General features: G+C 45.8%; 1 protein-coding gene across 10 annotated transcripts in view; it reads left to right on the forward strand.

Annotated features, from left to right (window-relative positions):
• Nucleotides 1-14,876, forward strand: part of TLE1 (TLE family member 1, transcriptional corepressor) — a 92,037-nt gene that overhangs the window by 62,784 nt on the left and 14,377 nt on the right. For all 10 annotated transcript variants that reach the window (XM_058695618.1, XM_058695622.1, XM_058695624.1 and 7 more), the window contains 5 exons: nt 562-615; nt 1,110-1,262; nt 2,619-2,763; nt 3,762-3,952; nt 5,503-5,579. In XM_058695618.1, the coding sequence (XP_058551601.1) occupies nt 562-615; nt 1,110-1,262; nt 2,619-2,763; nt 3,762-3,952; nt 5,503-5,579 (620 nt within the window). The remainder of the gene's footprint in view (nt 1-561; nt 616-1,109; nt 1,263-2,618; nt 2,764-3,761; nt 3,953-5,502; nt 5,580-14,876) is intronic.

Genomic DNA, 14,876 nt, shown 5'->3' on the forward strand with positions numbered 1-14,876 from the left:
TAACATGTCCTAACGTTATTCCAGTTGAGTGGATAGCTTTGTTGTTTTTAGTTTTTTGCTGTTTTTTTTCCTCAGTAATTAGTAACCCAATGGGAACATGGTTTAAGTTTGTCTTTGTAATTACAAATTTTCTATGAACACGAGATTTGTTGGCTGTCTTCAAGAATGATACACACAAAGCAATGACATGAAATTGTATTCTTAACATCCAGTGGGAAAGAGTCCTCTTATAAAGACATGGCGGATTTTAGATTATAAAAGAGATTCAGCTGTTACAAGCATTTATTGAGCTCTTACTAGGTACCCAGTGTTTGCAACTTGCGCTCACCAGTATGATATGTAGCAGGTATGCAACTGCAACAGTTCCTCACTGGAGCTTTGCGTAGCCCCAGGTCAGATAAGTAGCGGGGACGTGGTGTTAAGGACAAGGGGCTGACAATCTGGAATGGAACCTGTAGGCATGTCCTAGGCCATTTTTTAGTCTGTCTGCTACCAAGAACTCTTGAAATTTAACTGGGCCTCCAACCCTTTAATAAATGGCATTAAAATGTCTTTTTCCAGGACAGCGATGGTGACAAAAGCGATGACAACTTAGTTGTGGATGTGTCTAACGAGGTAACCATTCATTTTCTCAGAGTTTATGTTCAGAGTGACTTTTGAGAAAACAGAACGGTAGAGCCATGGTGTTTGGTTTCTTACAACTTTACACGTTAAAAACTTAGTGGCTGTTCACGGGTGGAACGACAGTGGTCTACCTGATGAGAACTTTTGTTTCCTTTAAAAAGAAAAATCTGTTTTCCCTATCATTTTGGATTTGTATGCTGGATATCTGGTGCTCCTTTCTTTCCTGTGCCCTCTGGGCAAAGTATGAGCATGAGGGGAGGATATGATAGTTCCTAGAAAACTTCCTCTGTGCTGTCTTCATGGGTGTGTTTGCAAATACCATCCTGGTAATGATAACAACATTGCACACCCCCAAGTCCCCCAGATCTAAAGGACTTAGAGCGCCCTCCTTTAATTTAGAGAATTGGTGTGGAAATAGAGTCTGTAAAGCGCAAGGTCCGTCCATTGTAAATGAAATCACGAAAACTTTACTTATGCTTGTTGAGGACCCTTCTTCTCCGCGAGCAAGCCCTGCCCATTCACCCAGGGAAAACGGGATCGACAAAAACCGTCTGCTGAAGAAAGATGCTTCTAGCAGCCCAGCATCCACAGCCTCCTCGGGAAGCTCCACTTCTTTGAAATCCAAAGAAATGAGCTTGGTAGGTCATAAGAGCCATCACTTGCCCATTTAGCAGTTTACTTATCCTTTGTGGTTCAGAGGACCCTCAAGTATTTGAAACGTGGGGATTTTTTTTTTTTTTTTTTTTTTTTTTTTTTTTTACTGAGTGAGAGTCCTGTTTTTAAGTGTTTAAAGTGAGTCTGCTCCTCGTACTCTTTGTCCCACACAGTGTTTTCCTTTCTCCCTCTCAGTAGGCTCTTTTGGGCCGTGATTAGAGAGCTTCCACGTCCATTACCCTTTTACTGGGCAACCTCGTAGGTCCTGAGAAATCCTCATTTTCTTAAGCTGTCCATTTTGCCTTGTATTAAACTGACCCATTGTGTCAGGGCATGTTGGAATTGGGTTGGGGTCAGAGTGGGGAGGTACTCAAATGGCCCCGGGGCCCAGGGGAAGCCTGGAACTGGCATGGGGAGGGCAGAGCCTTGGAGCCTGTTCATGCTTTCAACCGTTCAGCAAATACTGGGGAGTGTGTCATCTCATAACTCACAAAAACCGAGCCATAACAACCCTGTGTTTGATTCCTACACAGTCTTCCTAGGCATTATCCCATTTCACTGATGGGGAGGAAAGCCTGAGGAGCTTGCCAAGTTTACACAGCCCATCAGATCCATGGCCAGAGGGGGCTGGGGTCTCTCCCTAGCCCGTGCATGCTCTTTGCTACCCCACAGCACTTCTCAGGCCTGGATTTAAAGAATGAAAGGTTGAGATGACAAGGATGATGCCCTGTAACCCTGTTACTGACTCCTGAAGGCCTCTGTGCTCGAGGGTCCACACTGGTTATGTAGGCAAGCGGGTGGCCGTGTGAAACTCCACACACATCTCTCAAACTGATAAGACTCCTTCTCGGGCTTTTGCCTTTGAGATGCCGGTTTGCTTCTCATCAGATCAGTGGCCCTGCTGCCTCTCACCATTCATCTCAATTCCACTGCTACTAAAAGGCAAGATTAGAAAATAGAGATCCTCCCTCTGACATTCTTGGTGACCGGGCCATTTGTTTCTGAGTGACTGGGAATTTTTCTCTGGGTGGTCATCATTCTAACTTGGCCCAGTTCCAAAGTCCACACGCCTGATGGAAAAATACTTTTTAAAATAAAATCTGCGGAGGAAGAAGTGTGATCATGTTCTGTGTCTCTAGCTAGAGTTTTAATTCTGGCAGGAAGAGGAAAGGTCAACATTTCTCGCTCACAAGTTAATGCTGTCAACATTGTGTGGATTTATGGAAATTGGCTGAGGGAGTAGCTAGAAGGTGCCCAGTGTCCCAGCTGCTGTTGTGATAAATTGTGTAATATGGCTTGGATTAAAAATAATACTCATTTAATTTGTTTAATGATACCAGCATGAAAAAGCCAGCACGCCTGTTCTGAAATCCAGCACACCGACGCCTCGGAGCGACATGCCAACGCCGGGCACCAGCGCCACTCCAGGACTCCGTCCAGGCCTCGGCAAGCCTCCAGCCATGGACCCCCTCGTTAACCAAGCCGGTAGAGCATTGCCTCTTGTTGTGCTTTGTTTTGTTTTTTCCCTTTCCCGGCTTGGTTCGTTGTCTGTGCACTCCTGACGCCATTTCCCCATGAATATGAAATGCACTTACTGCCTGCCTGCCTCCTTCCTATCCCTGAAAAGCCATGATAAGAAACAGATGTTTGTCCTGAGAGGTTCAGCAGCTGCACCCTGTTCAGTCTCCGACTGTTTACATTTGGCATTTTTAAAAAATTTATTTCCAAATAATCCAAATCCTAGGAACTTCGATGAAGTTTCCGATAATAATTCCGCATGTAAGCTCCTTCCCGAACTGTCACTGTGTTTCTGAGTTCCCTAATTCTGACTGAAACGGGTGGCCCAAGTGTGCCGCTTGCTCACGTTACTTGGCGGGTTTTCTGCCGGCTCATCCCTCAGGAATCACTGGTCTCTCCGGGAGGAGAAATTGGGAGGGTTTCGCTGAGAGTCGAGGGAATAAATTGGTAACTTCTGACTTTATCTTCCTTAACACCTTGGGCCCAGAGGAAAATAGGCCCCAGAATATTCCTCCTGAACCTATGCTTTGGCTTACTAAACCCAGGGTCAGGTTTTTGTTTGGAATTGGTACCAAGGAGCGGAAAGTTTGAACTGAAGGAGAAATCTTGGATTTTATCCAAACCTTCTTTTGGGATTAAGTCAAGTAGACAGGTAGTGTGTGGGCTTTGGTTTGCCATCTATGAATTGGGTACGATACTGCTGCTTCATTTTAATTCCCTGATTTCTCAGTGGTGCCAAGCCTATACCAAGGAAGCAGTGCGTGGGCAGTGCTTTCCTTGGGGTCTCTTTTTCCCTGGAGAGGACGTCAGCCAAGTTGGTGGTGATCAAACCACCCACCCAAGCTTTCCCGACTTGTCCTCGCCTCTCGTGAACGGCGCTAGAAGGGACCCCGGAGCTGACGATCAGGCTGGACCACAGCGGCCGGCTGAGTCATGTCACGCGCGCGGCTTGTGCTTCCTTGCAGCGGCCGGCCTGAGGACGCCGCTGGCGGTGCCCGGCCCGTACCCTGCCCCGTTCGGGATGGTGCCCCACGCCGGCATGAACGGGGAGCTGACCAGCCCCGGCGCTGCCTACGCCAGCCTGCACAACATGTCCCCGCAGATGAGCGCGGCCGCCGCCGCCGCCGCCGTGGTGGCCTACGGGCGCTCCCCGATGGTAGGTGTCCCCGCCCGCGCCTGCGGAACAGAGCCCCAGTGTCCCCGCGCCTGCTGCCCTCAGCATGCCGCTTCGTGACGTTAGGGCCCACCGCGTCTTGGATCACTGTTTTTGTGGATGAAACGAGGCAGTGTTAAGGAGCTGCTTTGATGGCTCTGGGGACGGCCGATTTTCTCCCCCAAGGTAGATTTTTTTTATTTGTTTATTTTTTGGAAAGCGATGGAATGACTCGAATAGTTTACAGACGCCTTTTCATGCATTTTCTTGAGGTTTTTTTTTCCCCCCTCTTTAATTATTAGGGAAAAATATTTGAGAAGCTGTAACTTGTTCTTTCCGTGCCTTTAAACCCAACAGTGTGGCTCAGGTATAAGCAGTGATCTCTCAGTAACAGGGAGAAAACAGGGATGACTGAAGCCTTCAGGCATGTTGCCGTGTTCTTGCCCTGCCTTTTGCCACTGTGTAAACCACCTCCTTTTTGATCCAGACGATACAAAACTGCATGCAAAGGGTAAAATCAACTGTAATCCTTGACTGCATCAGAGAAAGGGAATAGATTATACCGAATAGAAGTCCCGATATATTCTCTTGACTGGAATATGTTGTGTTCATATTTCTCCTCTCCCCTCTTCAGATAGCGTTACCTCCAGTAGTTGGGGCTGAGAGTGAAGTTTGTGTTTTTTCTCTTACATTGCACTAGTAGGAACGGCTGTGCGGTAGAGGGCAAGATAGTTTTTTGGCTTTTTTTAAAATTACTTTTGATGGGCAGGGGAGGGGTCGAGAGAGAGGGAGACACAGAATCTGAAGCAGGCTCTAGGCTCAGAGCTGTCAGCACAGAGCCCAGTGTGGGTCTTGAACCCACGAATTGTGAGATCGTGACCTAAGCTGAAGTCGGACACTTAACCAGCTGAGCCACCCAGGCACCCCGAGGGCAAGATAGTTTAAAGCAAAGTGGGCAGCCAAGGGGCTAGGTATCTTCATTAGGGCGCACAAACTAGGGAACCTATGAATGTTTAAGCAGTAACTGTGAAACTGGGAGGTTATTTTGCCCCCTTGGGACATTTGGTAATATGTGGAGACACTTTTTACGATCAGTAGCACTGATACTTTTGGTACGTATTGTGTAGAAGCCAGGGGTGCTGCTAAACGTCCTGCCATGCCCATGACAGCCCCAAACTATCCGGCCCAAAAACATTGATCGTGCCAAGGTCAAGGAGTCCTGACTCAGGCAGCATACTGCTCTCTGCACTTGTTTGGGCAAGACAGGCCATCCTAAGTCCACAGGAAGTATTTACTGTGGGAAGCTGGATCTCCACGTACAAGTAGACCATGCTCCAGCCCACCTCCCCAAAAAGATGCGTAGCTTGTCATCTAGAGGTGCTTGTATTACTTCTTGCATTATAATTTTTCTTTTGAAAAATGTTAGCACATGTTCCTGTTCCTGTTTATGTTGCTTTGGAGATCTAGGAGTTTCTAGTGAAAAGTCTTTATAGATGTTCACAAAGTGCCTACGCTACATAAACTGAGTCTTCAATGCCTAATTTTGTTTCCAGGTTGGGTTTGATCCTCCCCCTCACATGAGAGTACCTACAATCCCTCCCAACCTGGCAGGAATCCCTGGGGGGAAACCGTAAGTACCTCTAACTCCTCAGTTTTGTTTTAAAGGCAATTACTTAGTCATGGGTATTAGCAGACTAGAATTCCAAAGGGAGCACAGGCTTGGGCGTTTCCAAGGAGATTTCTAGTGCCTTTTCCTGAGGAGTGTTAACACTTTCTATAAATAGGCACCTTGTAGGTGTCATGCCTCTGTCTTCTCACTATGGGTGATCTCATGCATTTAGTTATTTCTGGAGAGAAGCTGTTGTAGACAGGGACCAGGAGGAAGGCAAGAACCGGGGGTGGTTGGCCCTCCTTGCTTGACCCTTCTTCAGAAAGCTGCCCTGCTTTGCCTTTGGTCAGAGGGTAGCTGCTGGAGATTTCCAACAGGACTGTGTTGTGAGCAGTAAGCTGTCACAAACTCTTGAAATCTCAAACTTGAAACGAGTTGTCTTTTTACCCAGCTCAGCGCTACCTTTTTGTTATTTTGGTGGAAACTAGAGTTGTGCAAAGGGTAGTTGTGGCATCTGGGCATCTGTTATTGGACCTCTCCACCCGCCCACTGAAGTTTGGTGCGTGCTTTACTCTGAGAGGTCCAGAACTACAAAACACAGAATGGCTTTGACAGAAAACAAGAAAGATAGATTAAAGGGGCAAAAGAGCATTCAGAATTTGGAAAACCCTGTTGGTTATTCTCCCAGGGTCACTTAAAATCACTTGCTTCCATATATTAGTAATTAGAAATGTGATTTTAAAGAATTCTGAAAGTTCTCAGTTTTTGTACAAAGCAGAGTAAACTATGGGTGTCTGTCTTATCTGCCATCGTGCACTCTGCCTTTCTAGGACCTTTTACAATTTTGGTTTTTCCAAATAGGGTTGTGTGTCATAGGCCTTCAGTTCTTTTTTTTTCTTTCTTTCTTTTTTTTTTAATGTTTATTTACTTTAAGAGAGAGTGAGCATGAGCGGGGGAGGGACAGAAAGAGAGAGAGAGAGAGAGAGAGAGAGAGAGAGAGAGAGAGAATCCCAAGCAGGCTCTGCGCTGTCAGCTCAGAGCCTAATGTGAGGCTTGAACTCACAGACCGTGAGATCATGACCTGAGCTGAAATCAAGAGTCAGATGCTTAACTGACTGAGCCCCCCAGGCGCCCCCAGTTTATTTTTCTTATACTCTCTACCTTTGTGTGGTTGCTTTTAGCTTTTATTTATGTGTCCACTGTGTATTGTATATTACATTATTCTGAGTGGTCCATTCAACCACCTGCTCATCTTTGTGTGATTTTGATTGGAGCCTTTCTTCAAATTAACCAGCAACGTGAGGAAGAATGGAATTCCTTACTCCCATCACCTGCATTTTGGAAAGCAGATTTCCATGGCTGTACTTCACATGCATTGTAATGTCTGTTTCATGGTAATTTGATTCATGACGAAATGAGAGTTTTGTCTACAGTAGGAACTGGTAGAGATGTTAGGAATTTACAGTGACATCTAGGCCCAGGGAAGAGCAGGACTGGGGCAGGGGGAGGAGTGTTGCAAATGCTTTCTTACCTGGTAGATCTCTTCTGATTGAATAACCGTGAACTGCTATGTCATGTATTTTGTTGGGTATGCCCCTCTGCATCCAGCCTGAGATGCCCCAGGGCACGTAATTGGTATTTATCTGTCATCTCTGGCAGTGTGGCTATTGTGTGTCCTACAAACTGGTGAGAGGATAAAGGGCAAATGAGTAATGTGAATAAGAGGCAATAATTAATAGTAACTGATGAATCTTCAGGGGAATAATGCACAAGTAATGCCAAGTTCAACTGACCAGTAGGGAAAGCCGGTTTCAAGAGTTGGAGGTGTGGGGGTACATCTGGCTGCCAGGACCCCACCCTGAATGGGATATGTGAGGCAGTTGGGGTGGGGTGACAAGAGCAATGAGCTGTCATGATGGTGTTGGAGGTTGCTGTGCAGAGGACTATTAACTCAGACCTAACTAGGTCCTTACAGTGGTGTGTGTGTTCATAATGCAATTAGACACCAAGTTTAAACCTTGTGTGAATGGTAATACTGGTGTCATTTACTAAAGCCAAAATATTCATGTCCTTGGCTTGTGAGCACCTTGGATTTCTTTGTGTTCACAGCTCCATTATAAGATACGACGTGTTCAGGGACAATGACAGTGGGTTCAGCAGCAGAGTTGTGAGGGCGAGTCTCTGGATCAGAGTGGTCACTGCTCTCCAACACGGTGAAAATACATTTTTTAGGATTTTCTTTTAAGTTTGAGGGGAGCTATATTATGTGAGGATGATCGAGTTAATATCAGAGGGAAAAATGGGAGTTCACCATTGTCTTTGGGATCTGGGCTATACATATTACTCCCCTTGTTTTGGTCCATTAATTAGCGTGAGAGGACTTCCTGTCCTCATTGTTGAGTAAAGGAATACTTCTTGAGGCAGTGCTTCTCCAGTTTTTTCCCAACATGACCAAGATTGGTACTCTGGTAACAGACAAGTACAGATGAATAGGGGAAGAAAGCTAGAAAATACAAGCCCAAGTTTTTTATTACAAGAGTCAGCTGTCAGGAACTGACTTTGTCAAGCTGCTGTAGAAACGTTTTCAACACCTACTCTCCATGAGTGAGCTGATGTCAGTGCAGAGAGTAGCAAATGTTTGCAGACCACACTTTGAGCAGCTTTGGTGTGAAGCACTTAAGAGAAATGGTGGAAAAACCAGCATGGCCAGGGTGAGGGTGGACAAGGTGTGGTAAAAGTTTGCACGTGTCACCCTCTGAGAAATACCAATTGAAATAATATTTGGGTAGGGTGATGGATGGCTGTCCGTGGACATTTAAGCAAGACCCACGTGTCAGACTCTGTGCTAGATGCTGGGCAGGCTCTAGGAAAGAGAATGTTCATCTTCCCTGCCTTTGGGGGCCTACTGATGTGGAAACATTAAAGGGACAAATGCTGTGATTACACTTGTGAGAGGTGCTGTGAAGGCAGAGCAGTGTAAAGAGTGACCACAGTTAGGACGGGAAGGGCTTCCTTGGGGTGAGGGAGATACACAGAAAGCTGAGGCTTGTGCAAGAGAAACAAGCCCACAGGGCAGAGAAAGTGGAAAAGGTGGGCCATTGTAGGTAGAGGGGACAGCCCATGACCTATTCCTAGGGATTCATGTGCAAACGCATGGGTGCCTCCCGAGAGCGGGCAGTACAGCCAGAAGAGTTCAGTTGGGGCTGGAGGGACCTTCAAAGTGCCTCTAGCGTAAATGTCTACCTGTGCATCAAGTCACCTATGTAGCCTCTCCAGGTGGCTGTGTGCCTCTGACCGAGCATGTCTAGTGACAGGGACTTGTGGGTGCCTGGAGGAAGCCATTTTCCCTGGCTCCGTCAAAATTGCTCCAGCCCTTGAGCTGAGATCTGTCTCCTTGGAACCTTTATCCATCGGTCCTGGTCCTTTTCTACCCCTGGAGACCACACAGTGCACCATTAATCCATCGTCCCCACAATAGCCCTTCAGATATTTGGAGACCACCAGCTTGCCATGAGGCTTCTCTTCTGGCTGAATATGTCCGTTGCTTCAGCCCTCTCTTGTGGGATGTGATTTCAGGTCCCCACACCATCTGCTCACTAAAATCTAACAGTCACCTCTCTCTTGTCCCCTCTTTCATAGATTTCATTGAGACCTGCTACATAGGCATGGGGGACCCTATTGGAAGCTCACAGCTTAGTGATGGAGAGACTACATTAATCAAATAATCACAAAAATAAGTGCATAATCATAATTGAGAGAAGAGCTATGACTGAGAGGAACACTATCCCATCAAAGCATGTGACAGGCTCATCCTTTCTGAGAGGGTCAAGAAAGAGTGTTCTGAGCTGCTTTAACTCCATAGGGGCTGGACTTAAACCTCTAGGCTGAGGAACCTGTATATACAAAGGCCCTGTGGCCTTACTTTTATTTTTTTTTAATCAAAGTGGAATAGAGCAAGGTAGGTGACTTGTGTTGCCACTGTTCTGTACTTGTTGTTGGTGTCACAGTGATGTAAGATCTCAGTAGGGTTTCCCAGCCAACCTGGTCATTTTCCCTGTCTCCCTCACCCCCATAACAGTGTCTCCGAACTTCAGTTTGTTAAAGGCATCTTCCCCATTCTCTCTGACATCTGGCACAAACTGTAGCCTGTAATTCTTCCTTTTTTAAGTCACATTTTACCAACTTTATTCGTTAAAATCCCCACTTATTTCCTACTCACTTTTGTCAGTAAGATCCTAGGTGTGTGCGCCCCCTTTTTATTTTTTTAAATGTTTATTTATTTATTTTGAGAGAGATTGAAAGAGAGACAAAGTGAGCACAGGCAGGGAACGGGCAGAGAGAGGGAGAGAGTCCCAAACAGATTCCATGCTCAGCAAAGAGCCTGAGGCAGGGCTTGATCCTACAACCCTGGGATCACGACCTGAGCTGAAACCACGAGTTGGACATTTAACTGATTGAGCCACCCAGGCACCCCAAGTTTTCCCCCTTTTAAAGTGCTTACCTGGTTAGGTCTTTTCTTGCTTCAGAGATCTTCAGGAGTTGCACATATACTCATGATGGGGGACATTCAAGGCCCTTCTAGTAGTATTACCCCCACCTGCTTTTCTAGCCTCATGTCATGTGTTCCTTGCATCTTGTGCTTGGGCTGAAAGAGATAACGTTCCATTCCCTGAAAGCCTTTCCTTTTTCTCTGGAGCAGTGACCCTTCTACCAGTCTTACCTCTTCCTGTGGGAATACTTCTTGTCCTTCCTGTCTAGCCACTTCTGTTGCGGCCTTAACTCGAAGCCTTCACTGGTGCCTTGTTAAATGTGAGCCCTCTCCAGGAGCACCTTGTAACATCTTGTGACATGTTGCACACCATGGCCTTGAGTTATCATCATGTGTGCATGTCATACTTGTACCTGCTTCTTCCCCAGTAGAATTGAAGCTTCTGAAGTCCCTCTGTCCCTCTGAGCTCATATACCCAGTAAACACATATTTGGTGCATTGAGTAGGTGGGAGATGAGTCCAGGATTGTGTAAGACTCTATGATTCATCCTTTCCAAAGGAGATTCACATTTTGCATTTTAGAGTTCAGCACTGTTGATTTATAAGAAGTAACCCTGTGTTTTCAAACCCTTGAGGCGAGATTTAATTGGTATTATTTGGTCAGCTTTATGTGAACTCACTTTTAGTTTTAGGAAATGTGCTCCCCTGAGCTTTGTGGAGATCCCCGGTAAGAGAAATTCTCAAGGTTAGTCAGGTCAACATCTCTTTGCTATGCTTCCCACTGCACTACCCCCAAGACGTCATCCTGGCCCTGATGTACTGGCTTCCTCCCCATAAATACTTGGGAGCTGGGCTCTACCTGCCTCATGTAGTAGCACCTAGAGGTCAGTAATAACTCAGACTAATAATAGTTTGGCTTAAGATTCCAGCTTAGTTCCAAGTTCCTTCACCCTGTGTTTTAATGCTAGACATGTAATTGAGAAATCTTACACCCACTCGTTTAGTGTTTAAATAAATCTTTAAAGTACCTTTTTGGAGTTGGAGCCTAAAGAGGAAAGAAAATCTTAACTACATATGGGGTAAAATTGCCTCTTAGGAAAACATGTTTTGCAGCAGTGAATAGAGGCTATCCCTGCTGCTAGCCAAGGAGACATTTCCGTGGTCAGTCCCCCCTCCCTCCCCAACTCCATTTTCCATTCTTGATCTTGCTTCTGGTTCCTCTGTTGACGATGTCTAGATGTCTAGAATCCACAACTGGCTTGTTTAGTGGATTTGAAAATTAATTCAGCCCTCTTTTTACTTGGCATGGTTTTTGGGTATTTTTTGTCTATTAAATGCTGAAAGTAACTTGCCTGTTTTGTGCCATATTATCACCATTGGGTTTTGGTTTATTTTACGTATTTATTTTTATTTTTTTTTAAATTTTTTTTGTAACGTTTATTTATTTTTGATAAAATAAATTTTATCAAAGAGATAAAGAGACAGAGCACGAACGGGGGAGGAACAGAGAGAGAGGGAGACACAGAATCTGAAACAGGCTCCAGGCTCTGAGCTGTCAGCACAGAGCCCGACGCGGGGCTCGAACTCACGGACCGCGAGATCATGACCCGAGCTGAAGTCGGCCGCTTAACCGACTGAGCCACCCAGGCGCCCCACATATTTATTTTTAAAGTTTATTTATTGATTTGGAGAGAGAGAGCACGTAAGCATGCGTAAGCAGCGGGGAGGGACATAGAGAGAGAGAGAATTCCAAGCAGCCTCTGCACTGTCAGCGAGGAGCCCTTCATGGGGCTCCATCTCATGAACTCCCAGATCATGACCTTAGCCGAAATCAAGAGTCGGACGCTTAACCAACAGAGCCACCCAGATGCCGCATTTGGGTTTTGGTTTAATTTCTATTTTTATACTATTTGATCTTCTGGGATTGCAGAGTTAATTTCTTGAGAATCTGTTGAAATGTGAGGCCCTTTATTTTGATGTGTGTTATGTTTAGTTTCTAGACAGTTGTCCTCCCTGCACATATCTCCCTTCTCCCTCCTCACCTCCTCAGAAATGCCTTTCAGTTTATCAGATAGAAATGTAGTTTATTTCTTGCTCAGATAATGCTTCTTTGCCCATAGTAGTTGGTTCCTCTGCTAGACTTTTCAAATTCAGCTTAGAAATGACTGTATTTTAAACTTTTCTTTGTCTTATTTTTCATCCAGGAATCTCTCGGTTTGAATCTTTGCCCTGCATGGAAGCCTCGTTGCTCCCCTAACACATTTACACATTTTGAAACATTTAGTTGGTGGAAGAAGTAGGGCCTAGAATTCAGAATCATGAATGCTAACTTTGCTAGAGAATCTCCTAGTTTTATCAAGTAGCCAGTCTCCTGTTTTCTCTGTCTAGTGATTTTCCTTATCATGTCCATTCTAAGAAGTTCTGCATTTGCCTTTTCAAGAAACGAGAATGGCCATGTGTTAAAGTAAATAAGGAAACAGACAAAAAAAGGCTCTCATCTTAATGCTTTAAGTTCACACCGTGTAATTGAATTGTTAGCAAAGCCCTCCATTCATGTAGAAATGCTGTCTTCCAAATAGGGTACGAATTGTACCCTGATCTGCATATTTGCTGTTTGGGAGGAGGCCAGGAGGCCAAGCTGGAAAAATTCTGCATTTTATAGATGTTATGGGTGAGAGATGCAGACCCTAAGAAGAGTTAAAGATCAACCTTGTTATATTGGCGGTGAAGGAGATTTTAACATAAATAGGTGAATTATATTCCCAGGGACCTGTTTTTTTTCCCCTGAAATCTTAGAATAATATGGCTCTGATTTCTTTATGACCTCACATTACAATCCCCCTAGTCACCACCTTCATTGCACTCATTCTTGAGGCTAAGAGTATCTCCACCATCATAAATTAATTATTCTCATCTACCTTAGAATGACCCACATGCTCCAGCCCTCAAAGCCTCCAGTGCCAGGACTCTATAATGAAATTGCACTGGTGGCATTGACATGAAGGTCTCTTTTGTGTAAGTTACATGTTTCTATCCTGATGGGCATGTGTTCTCCCTCTTCAGGGGAAGGTGTCCAAGGTAGTGCCAATGTGAAGCTAGGTCGAAGATTAAAAGTTCTACGTTTGTGGCAGGCCTTCCCTGGGTGCCCTGGACTTGGATCTTGGCTTTTCCATTTACTTTTTAAGTTCATGTATTTATTTTGAGAGAGAGTGAGAGAGCACGCACGTGCTTGTGTGCACAAGTGGAGGAGGGCAGAGAGGGAAGGGGAGAGAATCCCAAGCAGGCCCCACTCTGTCAGCAGAGAGCCTGACTCGCAGCTCAAACCCATGAACTATGCGATCATGACCTGAGCTGAAACCAAGCACTGGACACTCAACCAACTGAGCCACCCAGGTGGCCCTACTTAAAGCTATGCTTTTCAGTGGCCAGACACAGGATCGTGCTTTTTTGCATGTGACCTATGGCAGCTTCTGCCGTGTTTTGCTTTGGAAGGAAGGGTCCTGCATCCACTGGGCTCTGCTGACTTAGGAAAGGGCCATGGACTTTACTCCGTTACTATAGTTGCTTTCATTGTTCTTTGTTTTGGTCCAGAATACCTCTCTAGGGACCACTTTTCCCCTCCCTAGGAATGTTGATAGCATCTCCCAGCGACATTTGGTATGACTACTGGAAAATTCTTGGGGAAGGTTGGTTGGCATAACCCAAGTGGCTAGAAGACCCTCCTCCACTTTCTTGTAGCTTTCTCTCCTTGCCAGAGCGACCTCTCGTGCCTCAGTTTAATAAGTGATTAGGGTAGCGATAAATGACCTGGGGAATTGAGATTCATGTACTGAGTGCCAGCTGTATGCGAGCTGGCAAAGTCCACTGAGAAAAACAATGAATGAGAAGTGTCAACACGTGCAGTGGTCCACAGTTCTGATACGTGCCATAGTTGAGATTTACAGGAAGAGCTAGGACCCTGGAAAAGAACCCTCCTGCCTGCAGAAGTTGTGGCCCACCGAGGAGGAGAGAGAACAAGTGCCCGAGCACGTCGGAGGGAGGCGGTGCTATTCTAAGCAGGAGGGAACAGTTTGTGCACAACTCAGAGATGTGACGGCATATGATATTTTAGGGGACTGGCCCATCATTCCACATGGCAGGGGATTTAGGATACAGGACGGTCATGTGAACTGAGGCCCAGTGACACTAAACCTGGTAATACAGCAAGAGAGTCCCCGCTGAGAGCGCCAAGTCCACAGGCAGCAAGGTCTTGGCCACAGCCATTACCTCTGGGGTCCATGGTTCTCCATCACTGTTGACCGGATCCTGCTGCTGTTCCTATTTCCAGCAAACCAGCAACTCTGTAAACACCTGTTTTCCTTTGGTCTCAGAACACAGCATAGTTTTATTAGCAGGAGTCTGTCTGCTAGGAAAAAACCTGCTTCTCCAAAACACAGTCTTGTTTTCCAGCCTGCCACTCCCTGTGAGGATTCCCAGTGGGGACTCTATGAGTTTGAGTTCCCGCACCTCTGCTGTGTGTCCAATAAAGGAAGAGTCATCCGCTCTGGAAGAGTTTGATTTTATTCCGTTTTTACATTTGTGCTGTCCAGGGGGCTTTATTCTTTTCAGTTCTCCCGACTAGATCACAGGATTAGGCCCTCATCAACAGGTGTTTGTTCAGAAAGCTGGGTTGAGGGGGGTGCTCAGTTCTGTGCAGGTGGGTGGCCCCAGCAGTGTGGCCTCTAACAAGAGCACCAGGGACTTATTCTTTCCACTTCACAGTTTGCCCCAGTCCTAGCTAAACATTTTCCTCTCCTCTTTGCCAAATACTGTCTCCCCATTCTTGTCCT

Source organism: Neofelis nebulosa, chromosome 12 (genome assembly GCF_028018385.1).
Source record: "Neofelis nebulosa isolate mNeoNeb1 chromosome 12, mNeoNeb1.pri, whole genome shotgun sequence".
Lineage (NCBI taxonomy): Eukaryota > Metazoa > Chordata > Mammalia > Carnivora > Felidae > Neofelis > Neofelis nebulosa.